Genomic DNA, 24,709 nt, shown 5'->3' on the forward strand with positions numbered 1-24,709 from the left:
TCCATGTTGCTTGTAGCCAAAACCATTTTTAAGCAAATTTTTCAAGTAGCAGTAGCTGCTCTAATATCCTATAGTAGTGCATAGTGCTTAAATCGCTTGTTTAAAGGCTCTTGATGCTTCTGTTTAAATATTTTATTTTAATTTTGTTTTATTTCTCACACATCTAATTCTTTTCTGTGGAAGACTTGCTAGGAAAGTGGGAAACGGAGTCTCTGAGATCTAAGAAGGCTTTCTGACAAGCTTGAAACGGCTTTTGTGATATCCTGACCATCTCCACAATTAGCTCACCAGTTAGCTCTGTTCAGTCATCATAGTTTTCCTGGAAGAGGAAATGATCCTTCTCCTCCAAACTGTAGTGTCAGCGAATGATCAGTTCCGCTTTTCAAGCTCTGTTTCTGATAAAGAGAGTTTTATGAAGAGGGGAATTAATCCTCTAGTTTTCCTGAATACCAAATCTGCAATTCTGACGAGGGCAAGTATCTTTTAACTCTTTCTAATTGCAGTCAGTTGTGGAGAGTCATCGTCAGTACCAAGTAAGTCCTGAGTTTCTGGCTCAGAGTTGAAATCCTAATTATGTCAGCGTTGAGTGTTATTCTAGTCTTCTGAGAACTGCCTTCAGTGTCTTCAGCTTCCATCCTACACTTGCAATATGGCTGCAGATGGAGTTTATATGACTCTAATTTAGTATTACCTTGTGTCCTATAGGAAGTAAATTCTTACAGTACAACATTAGAAACAAAATCTCTTCTTCAATGTTTTAGGGCTTAGGCATATCCTAGCCCTAACTGAATAAAAACCCATGTGCCTAGGAGAATATATCATCCTCAGGGAAAAGTAACTTAAAAATGGGTTGCAAGATGTTTTATAAATCTGTGAACAACAATTTCTATTTAGTATTATTATTCTTGTCTTGGATAGAGAAAGTTCTGAAGCCCTCACCTGCCTTTTACTCCGTTGATTTGTGGCGTCGATTGATTTATTTATCATGTTCATGAACTGGGAAGTGGGAAGTACTGTATTGTGATTTTTTTTTTTTTAAGCAGTTTTTTTTCTGTTAGGCTCCAAGGAGACACTGTAGCCCAGTGATGTCACCAGACTTCACTTCTGCAGTGAAATTGTTAGTGCAGATAAAACTGACTATATTTAGATGCAATTTTGAGAACGGAGGTCTGTAAGAAGCTCATCGCTTTCAACTATTTCTGATCTCGCTGAGGAGCAAGGTCTATATTTGAATATCGTTAAACAAACCCCTTCCTTCTAGACCTGTCTCACTTCACCTCATGTATTCTGGTGATATTTCCTGATTTCTGAGTGTTTGAATGCAGTTGAAACATGCTCAATAATGTTAAAAGTTAAAATGCTAGTTTTTGTACTGCGGGTTGACTTTAGTTTTCTTTTCTGAGTTTAGAGGTACTGGGTGACTTTACCATGGTATCTCAGGTGTTGAATTATCTTTTATTTTGCATTTTGTGTGTAATCTATACAATGAAGTTGTTATTATTAATTGTTTTACAGTAGGGATGAAAATTTACAGGTAAAAGCTTGAACACCTTTTGTACTAGAATTCTGCAAAGACACGATTAAATACAACTTATTTCCCAGAAGAATTTGTGAGATGAAATCAAGATACCACTGTGGAGATAAGCCAGCAAGAGGAAAGAACAGGAGCAGGGAAATGAGTGAAACCGCAGAAGAACATGGTTAATTGTCGTGTTCTAAACTGGATAGAGCTATAAATGCCATTCGTGGAAATTATTCAACTGGCAGGGCTAATCTGCACAGGAAAAAATAATAATGTGTATATATATATACATGTTTTTAAGTTTATTTCAGTACTATAGTCTCTCTCACAGTCATGTATCTCACCTGTTACCTTTGTTGCTTTGTTTGACAGCTTTGATGTAATTTCTGAGTAAACTAAAAAGCCGTGGGAGATGGGTAAGGCTTTTTGTTCAGGTACCACGTCTGAGGTGTATCTGCGTAACTAAATAAGTGTGAGATTTGTTTGTGAAGTAATCATTTATTATGCAAACACCAGATTATGCAAACACCAGAGCTTCATTATATCAAATTTTATTAAATATGTACGTTATTACTATTTAAAAGAATGAGTATCATTCCAAGATCTGCAAACTTCTCTCTAGCTTTGAGAGCTGCGGCAGAGCCTGTATTAATGCTAGTTTGAAAGCTGTAAGCTAATGCAGTGTCACTGGGAATGACACAGCACCACCTCTGAAGGCAAAACTTCATCAGCTGTGTTCTTTAGTTACAATATAATCAAAAAAACTCCAAACCTTTCCTGACAATAATATATTTGTACATTAAATTTCCCAACTGTGTCCAACTTGTAGAGTGGAAGCAAAGAACTCTGTCACGTTTAGGATTCTCAGATGCTGAAGAAGGGAATTCGTACCAGACACATCTGACAGTAAAGGCCATTTAAAGGCAGAGAAGGGGGCGCAGGAAGCAAAGAGAAAGATGCGTCCATCTCCTCTGCTGGAATCCAGCCAGGAGCTCTTAATATTTTTCTTGCTTAGGGTCCCATGGCCTCAGTGAGGATAATGCTTCCTATCAGTGACCCCCCTTCCCATCACCTCTCCGCTAAACTGGTAGGTCAGCTTCTTCTTGACTTTCTTGACCTCCCCTGTCTTGCCGTAGTTTCTCAAAGCCCGTGCCATCTTCTGGTAGGTCATTTTCTTTCGATTGCCTTTCTGGATGCCCCAGCGATGTGCCAACGCTTCTTTGTGTTTGGAAGAGAACTGGAAAGTACCTTTTTCCTTGTCCACCCACCAGATGCTGTCCTTCATGTCTCCACTGCGAAGAAGGTCCAAAAGGAACTGATACAGCCGTATCTTTTTCTTGCTGCCTGTGTGAGGAGAATGGCAGTGAGGCATTAGTATTAGCATGTGGCTCCTGGTGAAACAGCAGAGTGTGTATGATTTATAGAACTGTTTCAGTTAGCTTGTCGTCATGTCTTTTTAGGCAGTGTTACACTGTGCAGACATAACATGGATTGATGTGCCAAGAAGCAAGAAAAAGAATAAGGAATTCCAAAGGCCAAACCCTGGTTTTGAAATCAGTTTGCTAATTTGTAGCTAACTGAAAAACATGGCTAATTTGAAACTAATCTGAAGCTAATTTGGGCAGGTTATAGAGAACCTGACTTCCAGGTACCGAGTAAACAGAGCTAAGTATTTTTTAAAATCAGTTCCTCGACCTTCTTGCCTTGGTTTTCTCATCTGTTAATGGAAATTGGAGTAGAAATGTCAAAAACCACTTCCATTCAGGAAGCCTGAATAGCCAAACCAGATGGATGAAGTGGGAGTATATGAAGAAATGAGACTTGAGATATAGGCACAGTTATGGTCATAAAAGATTCGCAGCAGTTCTGCACTTTTATTATCATCACGTGGATGTAACAGCTGCTCAGCACGTAACTTGAGGAAGTCCCTCTGCCTTCACTGACCTGTTTCTCCATGCATAATTCCAGGTCCAGGGTCCACACCATCAGTCTCCCCATCTGATACCTCCAGTGGGGGGCTCTGCCTTTCGATGTCCTCCTCGTCAGAACTGGGCTGCGGCGGAGAGGAGTACTGTAGGCACATCCGGGGTAAATAGGACACCTTTGGGCGAGAAGAGTAGTAGGGAGAGGAGGTAGTGACAGAGAGTGAGGCATTGAAGTAAAGAAAGGAAATGTCAGAGAGAGAGTTACAAAGAAAAGGGGGAGAAAGTAAGAGGTATTTGGGATTGTTCAGGGTAATACCTAGTTGTTGACAGGTATGATAAACAGTGGGCAATGAGGAAACCCTTGCAGCTAACAGCCACCACTTACACGTGTACAAAGACACATCTTTACAAGAGGGGAGGAGGACTAACGCTGTGAAAGTCAGAAAGTTCCCACATCATATCCTACAGAAGGGATATTATCCCTCTTCCCCATACCTCCCCAGAGGCGGCATCCTTCCTAATGAGTTTCTGATCCCTCTTGGCTATCCTTTTGAGAGCAACTTTTTCTTCTAATACAGACCTTCTGGAATCAATGTTTTATATGTGAAAGAGCTGAATAGTTCTGCCCTAGCAGAGCTGTTTTGGCTCCGTTGTCCTGGTCCTTTCTCAAGGCACGATACCTTCTGATAGCACTGCGTCCCTACTGCACTGCATCCCACTCCGGGGATGGGCCTACACGGGTCTATCAGCTTCGTATCCTGAATTTCCCCTGTGAGGAGGGGAATAGCCTTAGCACTAAGGTAAACGATACATCATATTGCCTCACAGTCTCTTTTTCTTAAGTGACTATCTGAAAATTCCCCATTAATGGGGATTTCATAGAATCATATCATAGAATGGCATAGGCTGGAAGGGACCTTAGAGATCATCTAGTCCAACTTCCCTGTTTTGAGCAGGGACACACCACCTCTCAACTAGATCAGGCAATACATGGGGACTGAGCGGGAATTGAACCCGCGACCTCGGTGTTGGTCCTTGTCAGCACTGCGCTCAAACCACTGAGCTAACCGGCCCCCAAAGCTAGCACAGCTAGCAAGCCAGTTATTGTGCTAAATTTTCTTGTATAGAGGTCTCGTCAGGAGCAGTATGGACTATACCTCAGCTCTGTAAATTCTCCATTGTGGTCTGATTTGCTCGGGATCAATTACCGTGAATTATTGCAGCTTTTTATTTGAAAATGAGAGACAGATCAGTCTGAAGGGCAGGGAGTAAGAACCCAATTCCTACATTTAAAAAAACAACAACCACCAATATTGCCCAAAACCAACAGCACATAGAATGTGGTTTTGATGGAACAGGTCGTATCAATAGTCCTGGAAGGTGAGCTCCTTCTGAATTGCTTTTGTTCCCTCCACCAAGAAAGGACATCTTGAGCCCGATTCCCTTCTCAGGGGGCCTTTGGCACTGAAGAGGTGGTGGGTGTTCACTTCATGACACATACCATCCGCCCCACGCTGGGCTTTGCCGAGGGGCGCTTTGCAGATGGGTTTTGCGCCAGCTCAGAACGTCCCAGTAAGGAGCATGCAAAGGGCTGGTGTCAGGGCGCAGCAGCTGGCGGTTGGTGAGTTGGCAGATTGGTGGGGGCTGATCTGGCAGGAAGGCCAGGATTGGGTAAGAGTGTGTGTAAGCTTCCTGCCAGATCCCCGAGCACGAAACTTTAGCCCTCACCACAGAGTCACCTTTAGCTTTTTTACGGTTGAGAAAACTGCGGCACCGGGGGTAGGAAGGAAGGAAGGGAGAGACTCTACAATGGGGGAAGGGGAATGAGGAGGTGGGACAGCATCTTAAATAGGGGAGGGGAACCGAAACTGGTCCCACTGCAGAGAAAAAGGTGGTGGAAGCCTGGGGAGCGTTGCGGGGTGGGGTGGGAGTAAGGAAGGGGGTTCAGGGGGCCGGCGGGAAGGAGGGTGTTGTGGAGGAGGGAGGGGGGTGCTGCCTCGCCAGCAACAGGAGTTGCAGAGGCCAACCCAGGGAGTTGAGTAAGCTTCCCCTGTGCTGTCCCCACTTTCCCTATCTGCTGTATTTATGCGTGCGCTCACTTTGCACCTGAAACTCAGCAGAGGTCAATGCGTACAGTTACGTTACACAGGGGACCTGCTAGTGTCTTTGAAAGGCCAGGTTCTGGAGAGAAAAGCTTAAGGAACCGCTAGCTGCCTTCTATCATCTGATGCCGTCTCAGCATCTGTGGCATCTGTTTGTGATTTTCCTCTTTCTAAAGCTCTTCACAGTTTTCCAACCTCTCCTTTCATTCTCCCTCCAGGATGACTACCAGTTTATTATTTGTGAGACCACCTGTTGACAGGTTAACAAAACTTTCCGAAGAAACCTTGTCCAAGAACACCTTGATTTCACAAAATAATATGATATCAACAGAAAATTACAGAAACATCTTTGCACGTTTTTCCTTTACTTGCAGACTGTAACTCTGATGTTAGACGACAAACATGGGTGCAGATAATCAGCAAATTTTGCAGGTAATTGCAGGTAACTGGCAAATTTAGTGGAGGATTGAAATTTACGTCTTTGAAGCTGCCTCGAATAATAGTATGCATTGGCTGGGACTGTGGCTGAGACACACCAGGGTGTGAACCTCAGAGCACGACAAGTGCCATTTGCCTGAGCTACCATAGGTTAGAGCAAAAAGCCAAAGATGCCCAGCTGGTAAGGAACAGGAAGGTGGTGGTGAATTCTACCTACTAACACCTTCTGCAGCTTGGTGTGGGGTGTGGGACAGAGAGAGCACAGTGCTCTTTGTCAAAAAATGCAACAAAATTAATTCTCTGCCTTTTGTCCTGAAATGAAAGATTCTAACTGAGTAGAATGAAGTGGGATAAGCAGCAGCATACTCCCTTGTTTTTCAGGGGTGCTTCAAAGACAACCATAAAGGAGCTGACTTTTATTCTTTGCCTTTGGTTGGAGTAACAGTGGGTCATTATGCATTAGCAGTTGCAGTGAGGGACTGAAACAACTTGAAGCTTCCCACTGACTGCTGTTCCATGAAGCATTTTTATATCTGTAACTTTCTGTTCCTAATTCTTTGTTTGTTTCTGTGATTCTGTGTGATTCTATTCCTGATTTTTTTTTCTGAGTGGTAGGTGAGAAGTTTGATAGTTTGCAGTCAGTCAGTTTCTGTTGGCAGTGGTAACTTACTCCATTTCTTTCCTTCTTTGTTTTAGATTAATGCAATGTTTGTATACAATTTCAGTTTGTTTTGAACAAAGAAGCCCAAAATGACAACCGCAGGTGTGCAGTTTCTCTCACAAAACTTCTACAGTGGCACCATTCTATGCAGCACTGTAACCAGCAAATGCTTTTTCCTCTGACCTCAGTCCTACTCTGTCTTGTACCCAGCACATTGTCCGTAGCACGCCTGCCGTGGGAAACAACCTCACACAAGATCACCCAGCTTTCTTATTGCTTCCAGTAGTGATTTGGGGCATATTCTTGTAGGATCAGGAGCTTAAAGTGATCTCCACATCCACATTGCCCAGTAACTTTGCAATACAATGGAACTCCTTATAATTTCAGTTTTAGTGAGAAGTCACCAGTGCTTTGGTGACTTATCTTTACTGCACGTTGCAGTATCTTATTTTACAGGGAGATGACTGCCTTCATGTAAAATCTGAGCAGAGGCAAGACAGTGTGTTTTGGTTTGTGACTTCTTTACTTTCAGATAAAAGCACAAGTAGGTTGCCCTCAGCCTGTTTCACTGTGGTAAAATTGCCAGTGACTTGTCTTTGTTAGCATTTCTTGTACAGGTCATGTAAAATTGACAGGGTTGCTTGGCAATATTTAAAACTTTACTACTATGAGGCTCAGAAGTATCGCCAGTAGTCACAGATATCCTTGCTAGCGCAACGGGTAGCATCTGCGGTCAGGTTCCTCTGCAGAATTTCAAAACAGTTGATTTTCATTATAGATTAAACAAAATTTTAACATTTCAGAAACCTCTGCAAAATGCAATTATCTTTTCAGGCACAGTTTGAGGAACATGACTCCTCATGATCCAGATAAAAAGAGAAAAATTTGTCCTGAGAATGCAGAGTTCTCTATCAAGTGCTTGTGTAAGTCATCTCAGCAACTTCTGTCACGTAAGAGTATGCAATCCCTGACGCATTGTCTTCCTCACCCTTAACTGTCATCCTAAATCCTGAGTGAGGGTTGGTAACCATACCTGGTGGTTGAGTCCAATGTGCGTGGTCGGGATTGCAGAATCCAGGACGTGCATTTGTTCGATCTCCATGTGCCTGTAGAGCTGCTGCAGCTGGGGAGGCTGAACGCTCTGCAGTTCGGTGAAGTGATTGTCTCCAAAGGTCTCAAACTCACTGTGCATGTGGTGTGGGTGATAATCCCAATAATGGTCTAAAGAAAATAGAAGGTCTGTCATTATGAGATTAAGAAACGTGGCATTTACCTGTCTTTTATTAGTTCCTACTCCTGTCGCCGTCCTTTCCTCCCTGTCTGCACCATCCCTGTTGACCCGTCTGTCTCTGATACCAATCTGCAGAGATCACTGCAAAGTCCCTTTTCATAAATGCCTGTGGCTGGAAAGTAATACTCAGACCACTTTGATTAGGAGAATACTCTTAGATGGAGAGCTGGATTTCAATGATAATTTAGCATAAAATGCAAATGACATTAATGCTGGCACCTTTCTCAAGAAGAGTCCATAACAATCTTACATTTTCATTCTGGAGGCAGCAAATTCTACTGATTTACATATCGTCAAATTCTCATTACACTCTTCCTCATGGCATGGAAATGAGGAGATGGAGAAAATTTACAGGTTATTCTGCAATTATCTTCAGTCTTTATTTTCATTCTGCCAGCAAAATTTCAGGAATGCTGCCGAAAAGGCACATCACTTTGCTAGATATTTTCTGTAGTCGTGTGTTGGTATGTCAAGTGTATTTTAGTACCAATAGCAGGGAATAAAGGGATAAACTGATGCGACAATCTGGTGTACAGTTTACAGTGAGGTGAAATTTTGATGCAGACGCTTTCTCTACTTTTCTGTTTCAAATTTCTGTGATATTTTAGATTTTCTCAAAAACACAAAAAGTACTCAGATAACCACTATCATTGTTTCCTGATTTATTTACTTTCAAAATTAAATTCCTTTTCATTCTCAGTTTTAGTTTTCTAGGGTTTTTTTAAATCAATGTAAGCCTCAACAAAATTTAGAATTTTATATTTGCTGCTCAAAATTTAACAGCTGCCAGAGGAAATGTGAGGCATTGCAAATTCTCTTTGTCATAGTAGCTGCATGCACATACTTGTGTGCACTCTGTTTAAAAATCAAAGTCAACATCCTCTGCTCTGAGAATGCTAGGAAGTAATCTTCTGTAGTTTAAATTTTCATGCATCATTTTATACACAGTATATCTTACTATTCTGAGTTTTCTTTCCTTGCATTATTAAAAATAATTTCTATCCTACCCTTCCGGTTGCTGTCATACACGCTTAGAATCTACTCCTAATTATCACTGAATGTATTTTTGCCCCACAAATCATACTCATGCACTTCTCAAAGCTCCCTCCCAGCTGTTGACATCTAATGTGATGGACAGGCCTGGAGACATCGTTCCAAGTGTTGAACCAAAAGTCACCTAAATCTGAGTCCTGGTGGGAAGCCGTGGGCACTTTCAATCTGAATTTTTTTTCTTTAATTGAAAGACTGAGCCACACTAACTCATGCTTTTTCTGGGTTAAATTACGGCAGATTCCTCTAAGTAGAGCTAGTCACTGAGGCACCATATACCATGGGCAGCCCTGTGCAACGAATGGTTGAGAACATGTCGCAGGAGTGATCTGTGCTCCTGTTTCTTAGAAGGACCTTGGGATCAGTGGGCCAAGGCCAACGCAATGAAATTCCGTAAGGCCAAATGCCAAGCCGTGCACTTGGGCCACACCACCCCCCGGCAGCGCTACGGGCCTGGGGAGGAGTGGCTGGAGAGCTGCCAGGCAGAGGGACCTGGGGGTGTTGAGGGACAGCCGGCTGAACAGGCTGCCCCGGGGGACAAGAAGGCCACCGGCATCCTGGCCTGGGTCAGGAATGGTGTCGTCAGCAGGAGCAGGGAGGTGATCATGCGCCTGTGCTCAGCTTTGGTGAGGCCTCATCTTGAGCGCTGTGTCCAATTTTGGGCCCCTCACTACCAGAGGGACATGGAGGTGCTGGAGAGGGTACAGAGGCGGCTGCCAAGCTGGGAAAGAGCTCAGAACACACGTCTTGTGAGGATCTGGGGCTGTTTAGCCTGGAGAAGAGGAGACTGAGAGGAGACCTCATCGCTGTCTACAACTGCCTGAAGGGAGGTTGTAGTGAGGCAGATGTTGATCTGTTCTTCCTAGGGGAGAGTGATAGGACAAGAGGAAATGGATTTAAATTGCACCAGGTGAGGTTCAGGTTAGATATTAGGAAGTATTTCCATACTGAGAGGGCTGTCAGCCATTGGAACAGGCTGCCCAGGGAGGGCATTGAGTCACTGTCCCTGGAGAGGTTGAAGAGACGGGTGGGTGTTGTGTTGGGGGACATGGGTTGGCAAGTTGATAGGGCTGGGACAAAGGCTGGACTCGAGGACCTCCAAGGTCTCTTCCAGCTGAAACTCTTCTATGATTCTATGACCTGGCTGTGCTCTGTGTGCAGAAAGTCCTCTCTGGGCCGGCAGGGTGTGTTCTCAAAGACGCCTTGGCTTTGATAAGCTGCTACAGCAAGTGAGATCAGAGCGTAGTTGTGAAGATGGCAAAGCCCCGGCAAAAGTCTCCGGGGCTGGCAATGGCAGGGCTCCAGCTGTGGGATGTCTTACTGTAGTGCTGTGTTCTCTCCTCACCACCACCACCACATTTCCAGCATGCATAGTCATCAGTATTTATGCGTGTTCTGAGCGGTCTGCATTCAATTTGTCTTAAATCCTTTTTTATCAGCAGTCCAATTTTGGACTTCAAGATACCTCTTGGATTTTTGGAGCCTATGGCAAGGTTCCTGCTACCTCCAGAACTGTTCTTTTAAACTCTTTCTTGGCAAATAAATTAACCCATGGAACATTACTTATGCATATTCATGTTAATCACTATGTAGCCTAGTCATTACAGCCTTTTCTAATGGAATTAGGGGCCGCTGTAAAAATACTATAATAGCATAGTACTAATAGCACAGTGTTTCAGGACTATGTCATAAATTACTTCAACATAAATTGTCCAAATATTCAAGATATGACAGGAGGAAAAGTACCGATTTCTAAATTAGCTATAATTTCACAGTGATGCGTAGGGGAAACCACATTGTTTTAATTACATTAAAAGGGAAAATGTGAATTCTGTTCCCACAAGCTCCTCTGCAGTTAGCATCCTGCCTAAGTTATTGCACCTGAAAACATAAAAAAAATGCTAAATATCTGTGTCTGCAGATATTAGAGCTATCAGCAGTTATTTAGTTCTATATTCTTTGTTAGTGTTACGAGAGTAACATAGCAATTCTGTTCTTTTCTCAAAAATGTAAAGTTGGGAGAAAAAAGAAAGAAGAGAAAAATTCTAGAAACAGAAAGTGTTTATACTTTGGGTAGAGGAAAATATCATTAAAAGCCAAGCTATAGCTACACAATGGAGTCATTATGAGAAATTTCATGTGAAGTGAAAGAGGATGTGAAAAAAAATCTCTCTTACAGAGACATGGAGATTGTGTTTGTTTTGGTCTTGTATGTAGTGAAAGGTTAGAGGAAGGACAGTCGTGAATTCTGAGCTCCCTCCCTTGACAGAGAGGATGTCAGCCTGTTGGGAAGCAATAACAGACTGAAAGGAATTGTGTTAAATAATATTCACTCTGGAGGGGGATTCTCACTCTACAAGTGAGAAAGCATAACTGAACTTACTCAGTCGTCTTCTGACCAACGTAAATTGCTTTGCTCCTGCTCTATCAGATGAATAGCATAAGAACCAGCTGTTAGAACATGAAATAGGCTTATTACGAAGTGGAGTAGCAGGCTAGGTCTGCACGCCGCAGGGCAGAGCCACGCAGAAACTCCCACTCCAGCCTGGAGGCAGTGGGCACGCGGCAGCTCCATCAACGCCGCCCAAGGAGAGGGACTCGCCAGGTCTGAGCAGGTGCCTCCGACTGGTTCTGCTCAGTGCTGAGCAGGCTTGACAACTCATTTTAAACTAGGAGAGGGTTCCTTACACAGTGCCACATTCCACAGCCTAGATATATCGCTCATCCGAAAAAGCAAGCCGAGAAAAACCCCATAGAGGAAATGAAAAGAATACTGAAGCACACTGAAAAATGAATGTCTTGATTCCCTACAGACTTCAACTCTAAGTGAAACGCAGCAGTCTTACCTATAACAACAGTATGATCTCACTTTACAGACCTGATGATTTTAATAATGCCAACTTTTTGAAAATCTATGAGTCAGGCCCCAGCAAATCATGAGAATGGGGATTTTTTAATGAAGTTTTGAAGTTCTTTCTGTTTTCCATGTAACATTTGAGACCAAGGTTCACATGCTTGGACTTTCCTCTGTTTCTGTGTGATCTAAAATCCTAACAAATTCAAAGCTGAGATTCTTAAATGGTCATACTACTCCAGAAGGCTGGGTTAAAATAAAATGGCAAATCACAAAATCTAGTAAGTTCCACAAGGCTAGCAACAAAGTGAACAAGGGTCAGCATTCGGCTTCATACAAGTGATTTTTGCTAAACCAGTATTGTTTAGTAATAACTTAGAAACAAAGCTGCACTGGAATTTTGAAACTACTAAGATTGCATTAGTGTTACAAAATATGGTGTTATTCCATCTGCAGACTTACAAGCCCACAAGCTCGGGGTACGGTGATGGACTAATACACGATCACTTGAAGTAGCTTCTGTCCTGCGTGGCTGTGTCTCTCTTTATTCCAGCATTCACAAAATAGTTAAGCTACAGTACACAAAATAAATGCAAACAATGCATGTTGTGATAAATACATGGATATTTTTATGGTGTGTTTTTGCTCGTTAAAGTTAGTTATGGAGTAGGGGTTAACTTCAGCATTATGTTCTAGAAAAGTGATAGTAACGCATGTAGCACAAATCTACAGATTAAGGTATGGCTGTCTCCTTTCACAAAATTAATTTGCTGGTAGCGAAAGAGAGGTAGTCTGACCCTGGAGTAAGATCACCTATTTAGTAGTCAGGAAAGTCAGGAGTATTGCTATGTCTTGTAGTATCTGTTTACTTTATATGGTAGCTTTTTTTTGAGGTCCACAGTGGTGTTGAGTAGACCTCAACAGTTATTTTTGATGTATTACCAGTGATCTCGCTGCACCCCAAGCTGAACTCCTCTCATGTAATTCTGTTCTACTTAATACCTTTTTCCTATCTAATAGTGTTGTCAGCTTTCACTTCACTGCTACCACTGTAGCACCTTCTGTATTCTTTTTCCCCCACCATTTTCCATCATTGTGCTTTTACCAACATAGTGGGCCAGTTAGCTCAGTGGGTTGGGCAGCGGTGCTGATAACATTGAGATCGCGGGTTTAATTCCCATTCGGTCCCCATGTGTTGCTTGATCTAGTCGAGAGGTGATGTCCCTGCCCATGACAGGGAGGCTGGATTAAAATGATCTCTGAGGTCCCTTCCAGTCTAGGCCTTTCTACAATTCTGTGATCCTATGATTGTTCTGACCGCTTAGTACGTATTTCTAAAAGAAGTTTGTGATGACCCTTCCCTGCTCTTCTACCCAGCTCTCCTCAAGACCTGCTGTTTCCGTCATGTGAACAAAATGAAATCCAAAGCTGAGTTTATCAATATTTATAGGAAGGGAGCGAAACATGTTAATTTGTATTCTTTGGTTGTTCGTTGCTCTTTTGGACTGTGGGCAATTCAGGAAAGCGTGTAACATATTTGAGGTATTTGGACGCAACCAACTATATTACAGGTACTTTCATAAATCAAAATTTGATTAAAATGTGCAGGTTGGGATTAAGCTGACTCTTCCAGTGGTTTAATGGAGTTAAAACATTAAACGCTTTTTGGGTGGTCTCTAGGACGAGTTTAGGAAGAGACAAATTTCTGTTCAAAGTGAGCGTTTAGGCACTACTTAGGCCATAATCCAGATAGGTGGCTTGAGAGAGTTTTTTATGTTTATTATGATGAGAAAAAAACTTGTTAATTATCTGAGCAGTGTAGCTTGGAAGCAGCCGGCCAACAGAAAAAAATGGGCAGTAAACCAGATGGAGTGATAAGATTATGAGAGATAAAGGGATGTTGTTGCTTGAAGTTGCCTAGATTTAATGACAGAAAAGTTATTTCCCAGTGCTTTTTCTACATGCCGTCTTTTATATTTATTGTTTAATCACCACAATTGCCTTTTGAGATAATGAATGTTATTTTATGGGTGTGTAAACATGTACAGGTTATAATGTAAAAACCCTGAATTTCCATGTGGAATTTGCTGAGTTTGATTGATGTGACTTGACAGATGCCATGAGATAACTTATCAAAAATGAATTAATTCTTTGTCTCCAGATGTTAAGAACATCATGGGCGTTTCCTGAATGTAATGTAGAGAACAAATTTAGGTGGGAATCTTTCGAAGTTAAATGCTCAGAACAATCCTATTCTGTAATTAGCTGTCCCTTGAGGTGGCTTCTGTTGCCACGGATAGAGCAGTGCTACGCTGTGAAGTTGCTCGGTGTCCTAAATTAAGCAGCGATGGGTCTGGTTGCTGTGTCAGTGGGAGTCTTTTAGGGAAACTCCAGGATCTGAAGGGACTGCCATGAGTGATACAGCAGAACGGTGCTTTTCCTTCCTGAGTCAATATTGACTCTGATATTTCCAGGGCGGTGCTGCTGGACCATTGTGTTGCACAGCAGACAAAACTCAGAAAGCAATACTCTCCCCTCCACATCAGTGCCCAGATGACATGAAAATATAAAGACATGAAAGCTTTCAAATCACATACATAAATTGAAGCAATAAGTAACAATCATAGAGTATTTCTATATTGAGCTATACTGACATACAAACAGCTACAAGGAAGTTTTACAGAGATTTAGAGAGAGGAAGTACTTGGGTGTACTGGAGGATGAGTGAAAGTTAAAGCTAGGTGTGGCAGCATGCAAAAGAGATCAAAAGAAAGAGAAATATATGGAGCTGAAAAAGACTGAATACCAAAGAAATACCATTAAAATGAAGGCACAGAGAAAGTATCTAAGATTTGAGTCAAAAAGCGATGGGAACACAAAAAGAGAAATATAGTACTGCAAATCTGTGTCCTCAAAGAGTTCTGAAACAAGCAGAGTGCTTTTGATCTGCAGAGGAAAGTAAAATAGTGAGGACAATGAAGGATGGAGCTCATGAGATCCTATCTTCCTGGCAATACCCTGCATGTCCTGGAAGCTCCCTGCATCAGTCAGTGCTTTCTAAAATTCTTTCTCAGAGAAGTGGCGTTGCAGTTGCTGGGTTGGAACAGTGCCATGAAGCAGAATAGAAGGTTGCCGGTTTCTGATTTGAAAGTATGTGCCTGTACATTATAGATCACAACACTATGTTTTTTTCTTTCCCTGAATGTTCTAAATCTCTTTCCTGTGGCATCCCATGAGACTTAATGCTCCGAGGAGGTATTTTTTAACTTACCACCATGACTCTCTCCATCACTGTTGAGATATTGGTAATAGTCATGGGGCTGTCGGTAGAGGTCTGACTCATAGGGTACCATATCTTCAGAGGGCTGTAAAGAGAAGAGGAATTTTTAGAACGGTAAGCTTACAGAAATCCCTTCAAAATTGTTCATACTAGTTAGCGAAGGGGAGATACCAACACATTTTGTATCACTGAGGGGAAGAAACAGGAGGCTTCAAGTTCTTATTGAATCAGCAGAAATAAAATATTTGACACCAAACAGTGCTTTGCAAAAAAACAACAACAAAAAGTATCTACAGATGCTACTTAAAGAGCTGTCTTGGACGTCAGGCCCACGCCATGATGCTATACCAGCATACCAGGGAAACCTTTGGTAATGACAGACACTTCTTATTACTAGTCCTTCTGGACACAAAAGAGAAAGCAGAAACTTGTCTTGCCTAAGCATGTTATTCTGAGCGTTTCTAGGAGGTCTCATTGAATGGTGGCTGTTTGTAGGAGGTCATTTTCGTCCTCAGTTTTCATCCTAAACAAACTGTAAATATTTGCTGGTTCAAATCAGCTGCACAGGAGTTCTGTGTGCACAGAGAAGACTTAAAATGTCAAAATGTGGGGCAGATCTGAGTCGTGACCTGCTGGGTGCTTAGCTGTAGAACTGAAGTCCTCTCTGTTTGCTTAACGCAGGTGGCATAAGGGAACCTTCCCGCTCGTCTTCCCCTCCACACCCAGTACTCCAGTGTTAACAGTGTTTAATATCTGATGTTGTTTCAGTAAAGGCAGTCCGTGTATGATGAATGATGCACAATTCCGTTGCTTCATTTAACGTTTGGGTTTGTCTTTTTCCAGAATGAAGAGTTAGAGCAGGGCAATGTCCTTCTTGTTACAGTGTTTTCTCCCAATCTGAACAAATTCTTGTGATGGCAACAGCAGCATAGAACTCGAAACACCTTTTTGCTTTTTGTTCTGAAAATAGGTTATTTCTGGTAGGAACTAATAGAACCGTTTTACTTCTGTTAATGACTTCACCATAATTAACTTTCAAGAAAAGGATAAATAAAACAACATTATAACTGATGAGAGATATATTTTTCATGTTAATATGTTTATATGTTGATATATCTGTATGTCCCAAGTCCTTGTCTCACTCCATAAATCTGTGTCATTTTTTGAAGAGCAGCATTTTGTAAGCTTAGGCTCTGGTAATAGCACGCCAGAAAAGCAGGCGAGCTTCTCTTTTTCTTCCTCCTCTAGGCTACTTGAGAACACAAAACCCAAGGCATCAGCTGCCATTAAAATCCAGATGGAGGTGGCAGATAAGCAGCTGGCAAAAGGAAAAGATTATTTTTTTCTGGTGAAAACTACATCAGAGTTAACATTGCTCACTACTCTAATTCTTCTAGTTAACTCCTTCAGTTCATTCTATTGGAATTTGGGGATTTAAATATAGTCCTTTTCTAGAGATGTGATTTCTAGGATGGCATTAAAGAAATTAGATTTAGAGACCTCAATATTCAAATAGAAAATGTGTATCATATTAGTTGGGAGAAACTGAGGTTTAAAAAAGTCCTGTAAGTGTATATAGCTTGAAAGAAAAGCCTTCCTTTCCTTTCAACTAAAATATTAGAAACTGACTGAAATTATAAAAATTTCCCATATCTAAATACATCAAAGTTTGTAGCTCATAAATATTTAGCCAAAAGTAAACAAATTTATAAAGAAGTCAGTGTCCTGTCAATCTAGGCTTAATTTGCTATATATAAAATTTCCCCTGCTGCAACAAAAGCTTTGTCATTCCTTTCTTTACAGAAGCATAGCTTGGCAGGAAGACAAAGCATCAGTCCAAAAGTAGATAAGCAATACACGTTTTAGATATGGGAAGGAACATTTGAATTTTCCTAGTTGCATCCTCCTTTTGTAGCCCCTTCTTCCATAAGACTTTCCAAACTGCCTCATGTCAGTCCAGTGTACTGCAACAGGCAAAGGTGTCTCACAGTCTGAGAGCTAAGAACGAAGTATTTCTACCTTTCAAAAGCTATTTTTACAAGTTCAGATGTGAATTCAGTGACCAGAGATAAAGGAAGATGTGTTAAATAGATTCTGAATAGTGATTCCCTTAATATTTACAGATCTGGCTGACTGTAGGGTGAGTGGCAGGTGAACACTCGACATGTGAAAATCAGTCTGCTTTTACATAGATCATTGGCTTTTTACATACTCTGTTTTGAAAGTCTGGGACTTACAAGCTCTTTATTATGGATTGTGGGCATTTTCTTCCCTGAATTTATGTTTTGCTCAGTCATCCATTTGATAAAATCTGTATTTGTATACCCTTCGTAACTCCCCACAAAGGAATTCAACTGGCAGCAGTTGGTGCCTGGTCTTCAAAGGTACAGTAACCAATAAGATGTATATTAAATATTTAAAAGTATCAAACTTAATCAGATGATGGTCAAAGGAGAGAGTATAGCGTGGATTCTCTCAGATTATCTTTATATGGGTAGGTGGGATATTTTCTTCTATTGATTAGAGAAGCTGTTTCCAAGAATCTGGTTTTAATCTCTCTCTGTTGTTTTGGGTTTTTTTCCAAGTTTTATTAAAAGCTTTTTCTCTAGTTAGAGAGAACAGGTTTTACCATGTGCTGCTCTTGCCCCTTGTACCAATCTTTACCCACTTACCCCATCTTTCTCTGGAATCTCCCCACCCACACACCCATTTCATTATCTTACTGACTAATAGCACTTCCATGACATTGAACTGTTTTGTTTCCCCTGACAAAAAGTAAAAAAATGGCCTATGTTACAACTTAATCCTTAACTGATGTCAATGGTCATTTGTTCTATCAATTGTTTTCATGTGAGGGGGTGACAGAAGGCTTTGTTAGCAACTCACAGCTGTGGTCTGAAGTTGGTATCTCCTTTCCTACATGCCGTGAGGTGCAGTTCACTATCTAAAACCATGTTCCAACCCCAAGCAAGAGGTCAACAAACAATACTTCATCCGTCACAGACTTTGATAAATGGAGAGTTGCCTCCGTCTTCCTACTTTACTCTGAAAAACGAGGAAAAAGCCACAAGTGTACTTGGAGAAACCTTGCTTGGCATTGGTTAAAGATTCTGAAGATTCTCTTTATTCAACAAGACTTTGTCAGATTATTCCAGATGATTGTGAATTCACTAAATGCTGATGGTTTGATGTTTTTTTTTTACTATCCTGACATAAATATTCACTGGCATGTGATTCTGAAAGACTCCACACAGTTTCCAGTGATGTGCTGCTAAGACAAGTTTTAAGGCCAAGATTAACCATATTTCCTTGGAAAAAAAAATTACAGCGTAACTATTTTAGAAAAGATGAGTAAAAATAGGAGCGTGATCGCTTGTTGGGCCAGCCTCGCTGAAGCGTGCTGGCAACGCAGTTAAGTGGACCAGAGCACTTCTGTGGAGCACTTTTGTTCTCACATAAATATCATTCCACCCACAGCCGTAATTTCTGCAGGTGGCTGCTTAGGGATTCACATAGAGCTGGGGCGCTCTTTAGGCAAAGGTGTTTGATTTAATCGTTTTTTTGCCCCATTAGCACAAGTATTGTCTCATGCATTGGAAAAGAGGGGCCCAGTTTGCAGAACCTCCCCACACAAAATTCCCAACCTTCTGAGAAAGATGCGTTGCTCCAGACCCGTTTGAGCTGCGTTTTCCAGACAAAGGGTAAGCGTAGCTGGAGGAAGGCACTTACCGACCCACCCTCAGCTGAAAGGGGAGGGCCAGAGGAGGGGGACATTGCTTGGCAGAAACTCCTGCCAAGAAACAGGCTTGTGTGTCCCCTCTGAAAAAGTCCCAGGAGGCACAGATATTTAGAACTCGGCCATGTGGGGCTCTAGCTGGTGGCACTCAAAGTACACTTGAAACGATTTTGAAAGCACAAAACACAAAATTATTAATTTTAGGACATTTTGATCGCAAAAATAAAATATGAATTGCTCTGTCAAGTGGTCCTGTGAGACATAATCATCTTTTCACTACCTGTGGCGTCATTCATCTGAACAGACTTCAGCCAGAATATCAACTGCCACACAAATTAGAATATGGGCCTGACAGTGTTAGATTTTCACTCCACTTATTCCATGTATGCACTGGAATTCAATACTGAAAAGTCCAGAAAATGGCTATGAGTGAATGAGTGGACAGAAAATTAACAGTTATAACTACTTTTTTTTTTTTTTTAATGGAGGTACTAGTTTCTGGGGTAGTTGAGGAGGAGGTTTGGGTTTCTTTTCAATTTTTTTTTTAAGCCCAAGTACCACATTAAGAAATCTGTTTTCTCAGTTTCTTTTCAGATTTCTATCCTGACACGTTTACAGTAGGTCCACTGGGCAACTTGGTATATTTAAGAAAAAGAGAAAACATTTTTAGGGTCTTACCAGCCTTTGGTTAGGTGGAAGATTTCAGGGACACTGATAATGAACTGCTAGAATAAAAGGTCTCGCAGAGAGAACACATTATTTTTTTTTTTCAGTCAGCATGGATACCAAACATGAAAGGAATTCAAAAGCTAGTCTTTCTGGGTAGGAGGTAAGGAAACATGTCTTTAGCCTTCATTAGATGGGGCAAGGCAGAGATATAAGTTTTATTAAAAGGACTCTTGGATCCGCATTGTCTCTCTCTGTTTTCTGAACATATACAGCAGTTGCCGTAGGTCATCTGCCACATACAAAGCTTAGTAAAACACCTTCTCTGACATCGCTTCAGCTCCTACAAACTTCATAACAGCTAGTTGAGGCCTCTTTTACCCTTTCCGCTTAGACATTCCCCATTAAGGTTTGTTTCTGAACAACGGGCTAGCGACGTTACGTTCTTCGTAAATAATGATTTCCAAACTCACTGTACGATAAATTACAGCAGTGCAACAATGCTTCAGAGGTAAAGAAAGGATAGAAACAGCCTCATAAGCACACAGAAAAATTTGTGTCTTAAAGAAAACAGTAAATACCCAGTTAAGGGCTGTGGTTTTTTCCGCTCATTCACCAATTGCTTTTTTACAGCAAGTGAGTTCAAGAGAATTCAGTTCAAGAGAGGATGAAGTTAGGAACTAAATTGCCATCATTGCAAACAGCACAGAGTGCTAAAATCTGCAATACATAAAATCAGCATTCAGCAACCCTTCTCTCACAGGTTGGTAGATAGTTAAACCCATAAACTACGGCAGAGATTCCAGATGATTAACAATTACAACCTGAAGAGAGACTCGGCCTTCTATCACAAAGCCAGCAGTGAAGAAACTACTGACTTGCTATACACATACTGTAAAAAAATACAATACATTTAATCTGTAAAAACAAATGGAGATCAAAATCAGTTACAAGTTTAGGGAGGAAATGTTAATTTCCCATTCATTGCAGTGTTGTCACTAGCTTTATATATTTGACCTAAGCCCAACTTCCTGGTATTGCAAATACAGACCAAAACAGAGATACTCCTAAATAATAAAACCCAGTTTACTTTGCCTTTTTCTACTGAATCCAATGATGCATATTAGGAGTAAACCCCAAATACTCACAGGGGGAATGAGGGGAAATCCTTCCATTTTGCAAGCTTGCAACATTCAGCCAACTTCTCAGTGAAATTTTCTTAATTCAGTTTTCAAGCATCCAGAATAACCGACTTGAAAAAAACCATATTTAAAAAAAAAAAAGAAAAAGAAAAAATGTTTTTAAAAAAGTGAGATCCTTGGACTTGGTGAAGTCCCTTTGCAGAGACGGATCTCAGGGTAGGAGAAGGACCCTAACAAGTTTTCATAGTTTGCCCTACTAGGTTCTGAGGTGAACTTCTTCCCGAGTTGTATGTGAAGTTCCTGATTTTATCAAATGTCTGTAGAAGGGAGATAGCCCTTCGGTCTATCACTGCACTGTGACATCACAGCTGTGGCCCGTTTGCATAAATCTCGTGGCAGGGAGCTGCGGCGCTGCAGCAGGAAGCCTGCCCTCAGCTCGGCTGGCCACGGGCAGGTGCTCGCAGGGTAATCACCAACCCAGGCCTGGCCCTGCCACCAAGAAACGCGCCCATGGGCGCGGGGCTCGGTGCTTCCTGCCGTGGGGGAATCGTAAGGACAGCGCTGCTCTCTTGGTTCAGCGATGTGTCGTAGCGACGCAGTCCCGACAGCTTCTGTGCAGTCGCCTAGGCTTGCTTTAGTAGCAGTCCAGTCTTGGAATTAGGTGGTGAAAGGGGAAAAAAAAAAAGAGTGTGTGGTTTCAAACGTGCAGTCTTAGGTTTCCACAGAACACTGATGTCAAGCACATGAGGCTTTCTTCATAAAATTTGCAGTAGACCAAAATAATTCTGTGAAAGATACTGACTCCTCTTATCTGTTTCTTGTGATTCCTGTTCTAGCTCCTGCAAGGAGATAGCAAGTGGGGAAGAGGAGAAAATGTTATATGTTCTATGCAGTGACCTGACTTCTCTCAGATCGTGAGTGCCTTTAATAGTGAGTAAAGAACCAGATTTTTAGACTTGCATCTGAGCAGCCAGGTGCCAAAATTTCTTGTGGCAACTTTGCTTGAGGTCTTCTCACATTGTGTTCTTCCCCCTATTCATGCCCCTGTTTTACTTGTGTTTGGCTGCACTGAACAAATTCCCTTGGTACTGAGGTTCTGTCAGGGGCAGAGTGAGTGGGCCAGGGGGCAGGAGGCAGAGGATGAGGAAAAAACACTCTCGTTCTGCAAAATGCCTCCTTGCTTTGCAGTTAGCTCCTAATGTCTTGGAAAAGCGAAGTTTCTTTATCTAGGTTGTTCCCCTTCAATCTATGCCCATGTGCCACAGGTTCTGCTTTTGGAAGTAGCCTGTTCACCACTCACCTGGGTCTATGGGTGAGGGGGAATTTCAGCCCATGCAGACTTCCTCCCTTGTACACTGGTAAAACCAGAGGCCACTCACAAGTTCCTCTCATTCCCCACCCTAAGGAACTCAACAACCAAACCGTATTAGCAATGGGATAAGATCAAGAGCTTGATGGGAGACTAACTTTTGAAGCCCCAAACTGGGTTTCACCAGCATCAGTTGACGCACAAGCATTTCATTCTGTTTGTACCATGAAATCTTGACTTTAACCTGGGACTAACCAAGCTGCTAAACAGTCCACCCCTGCCCCTGAGATGGTTCTCAAGTCTCCCTTTGGAAACCAGCCTGGAAGTGATCAGAACAGCCTGGAGGGAAAGGAGAGAAGCAAAGCGCAGTCCGGATGATAAAGTTCAGTGCAAACAGAGGGGAAGGGAGTGAACAATAGCTTAACACACATCTTGAAGTGGGTAATTGGATAAGAGGTGATAAAAGTACTTGTGGAAATTGTGTGCCTATTAAAAAGGCTATTCAGAGCAAAGAAGATAATGCTATCTGATTCATGTATGCTGAAATATAGCTTAAGCAGCTACTAGAAGGTTTAAAAATGTAGCATTTTACACAGAGAGGCTTCTGTTGAAGTGGAACGCAACTACATTTCATATGCTGGAGGATATTTCTGCACTGTCTCTTAGAACAGGAAATTACCTAATAAGGGTAGATATTTTGCAGCAGTCTTAACTGCACTCGGACTGCTAGATTACCAACATTATCAACCATGTTTTACACACAAGTAATCATAAGCACACCAGGGTTATCAATATAAATAAAGAAATTGATTATCTGTATTATGGATTAGAACCAAATAATATGCCATAAAGCTTGACAAATGGTAGAAAGTCCAGTAGTTGAATAAGTTTCCTAAGAATGAGAGTATCTCCATAAATGGAAATGCTAAAATCAAAATAAAATATTTGTTTACACTATCATATTCATATTGGGACATCACTAGTAACGATCTAGCTGAAATTCAACATAGATTACTTTCTCGTTGTGTATAAGAGATGTTTTATCCTATGTGTGTAATCACATAGTCTTCTCACTCCTAAAGCAAGGCCTACAAGAGACGATACTTTTGGCCCAGATCCTTGCAAAACCTTATTCGGTGGCTTACATGCAGAAAACAGATGAAGTTACCAAACTATTGTGTAGTAGAGAACTGATTTCCACAGGCATGTGATGTGAACTGCTACTCACAGGGTGTAATCTGACCTTCCAAAACGCTTTTGGAGTAGAGTAGGGATCCTTCTTCGTGGTGAGAATTTGGAGATCTAGAGTAAAGTCAAAAAGTGAAGGTTCTGGAAGATTATTTTATAAAACATTTAACATTCCTATCAGTCTGAGAGATTTTCCCTCTAAGTGCCACCTCACTCTGTGCAGTGTTTTTAAGATGGTTCCTCCCCTACCTCTACTCTTTTAGTCTACAAGCTATTTCTAACCACAAGCTACCAGAGAAAAGGGTTTCAACTCACAGCCACATCACAGAGAGGTCCCGTTACCTCAAACCTTGTTCGGTGCTTGGAAGGTAATTTTTCTCCTTGCTAAAACCACACACACCCCATCAGTCATCCTGAAGTCCTTTAATCAGAAACAGGTGTTGACATAGATTCTGCTACTGACTTTTCTTGTACTGGTAAGACAAGACCTCTAAGCAAGGGATCCCCTTGTGTAGTCCATGTTTGTCCCAGAGCTGTGTTTTCCACTGAACTCGGTTTATCCAGAGGTAATACAGCTCGTGGGTCTTGCGTACCATGCTTTATCCATTCCGATGATGGGGGGCTGCCCTTTTATCTTAAGAAAGCCTGTGGTCTCTCTGATTGTGGAACCTGTGGGTTCTGGAGCTGCTACCGAGTGGAAGGTAGGAGTTGAAACATCTTTGTTGCGCTTTTCCATAACGAGAGAGTAGGAGCCAGCAAATGGCTGCTGGAAGATACTGTCTAAGAAGAATTTTTTACCACTTTTTTCCATGTGGAGCTTCACCTTAGGATCCTTAATGGTCAGAATGTAGACTCCACTGAAAGACGTGCTCCCCTTTCCCGTGTGATAGGCTGTCACTCAGTAAAGTTCCCTTGAGATACCCACAGGTTTACTACCATGGCTACATTTGAACAAAGACTTTTTCTCACAATGTGGGCATCCCCTCCTAGAGATAATGCAGTTCCTAGTGGCAAAGAAAAAAGTGCTTTTGACGTTCCAACTTCCATGATTTCCTGAGTTTTATGTAATGGCATCTGTACAAGGAATTTTGCCAGCAGGAAACTTCACTGTATTGACAAAGCTATTCAGGTACAGAGCAGACTAAATCCATACCAGAATGAAGATAACCACTTTCACTCAGAGGAAGAGGAATACTTTGAATCAGTATTAATGCAGAAAGCCTCATGGATTTTTTTAAGAACGATTATGATATGCAGTCACTTATGGAAATAAAAGCACTTAATTTCTCATTTTTAGTAAGTTTAGCACTTAATTTCTCCTATTAGTAACTTTTAAACTGTCCATAAAGTAGATTTCAGCAAAGAAAGAAATCTCCCTTTGGCAATTTATACATCTTCAAGATCTGTTTACATCTCAGCTACATTTTATTATTTAATGTATTTGGAAAAAAAAAGTTTTAGCTTTCAAATGTGTTCAAATAGGTCTAAGATTTGATGAGTTTTTAACCGTCTTCTGCATTCTGCAAGCAACAGACTTTAAATTTG

At 41.5% G+C, this 24,709-nt stretch overlaps 1 protein-coding gene across 2 annotated transcripts; it reads right to left on the minus strand.

The window, feature by feature from the left end:
- Window positions 1-2,004: 2,004 nt before the first annotated feature.
- On the minus strand, window positions 2,005-21,011 carry SPI1 (Spi-1 proto-oncogene). 2 transcript variants are annotated; one of them, XM_009865233.1, is made up of 6 exons: window positions 20,674-20,718; window positions 20,404-20,406; window positions 15,115-15,208; window positions 7,682-7,869; window positions 3,467-3,623; window positions 2,005-2,866 (listed from the first exon to the last, which is right to left on the minus strand). In XM_009865233.1, the coding sequence occupies exons 1-6, from the start codon at window positions 20,716-20,718 to the stop codon at window positions 2,550-2,552; spliced, it is 804 nt and encodes a 267-aa protein (XP_009863535.1). In that variant the 3' UTR covers window positions 2,005-2,549. The 2 variants fall into 2 exon arrangements, with proteins under 2 accessions (XP_009863535.1, XP_009863542.1); XM_009865240.1 differs by lacking the exon at window positions 20,404-20,406 and having other exon boundaries at window positions 20,674-21,011.
- Window positions 21,012-24,709: the final 3,698 nt, after the last annotated feature.

Source organism: Apaloderma vittatum, unplaced genomic scaffold (genome assembly GCF_000703405.1).
Source record: "Apaloderma vittatum isolate BGI_N311 unplaced genomic scaffold, ASM70340v1 scaffold5640, whole genome shotgun sequence".
NCBI classification, from domain to species: domain Eukaryota; kingdom Metazoa; phylum Chordata; class Aves; order Trogoniformes; family Trogonidae; genus Apaloderma; species Apaloderma vittatum.

What these genes read in the sequence shown, in the direction of transcription:
- SPI1 (XM_009865233.1), bottom strand. Translation starts at nt 20,718, where the DNA reads ATGTTGCAAGCTTGCAAAATGGAAGGATTTCCCCTCATTCCCCCT. An exon ending in TGATGGAGAGAGTCATGGTG is followed by an intron (nt 7,870 to 15,114) that starts GTAAGTTAAAAA and finishes TATTTTCTTTAG; the next exon opens with ACCATTATTGGGATTATCAC. An exon ending in ACATTGGACTCAACCACCAG is followed by an intron (nt 3,624 to 7,681) that starts GTATGGTTACCA and finishes TCTCGCCCAAAG; the next exon opens with GTGTCCTATTTACCCCGGAT.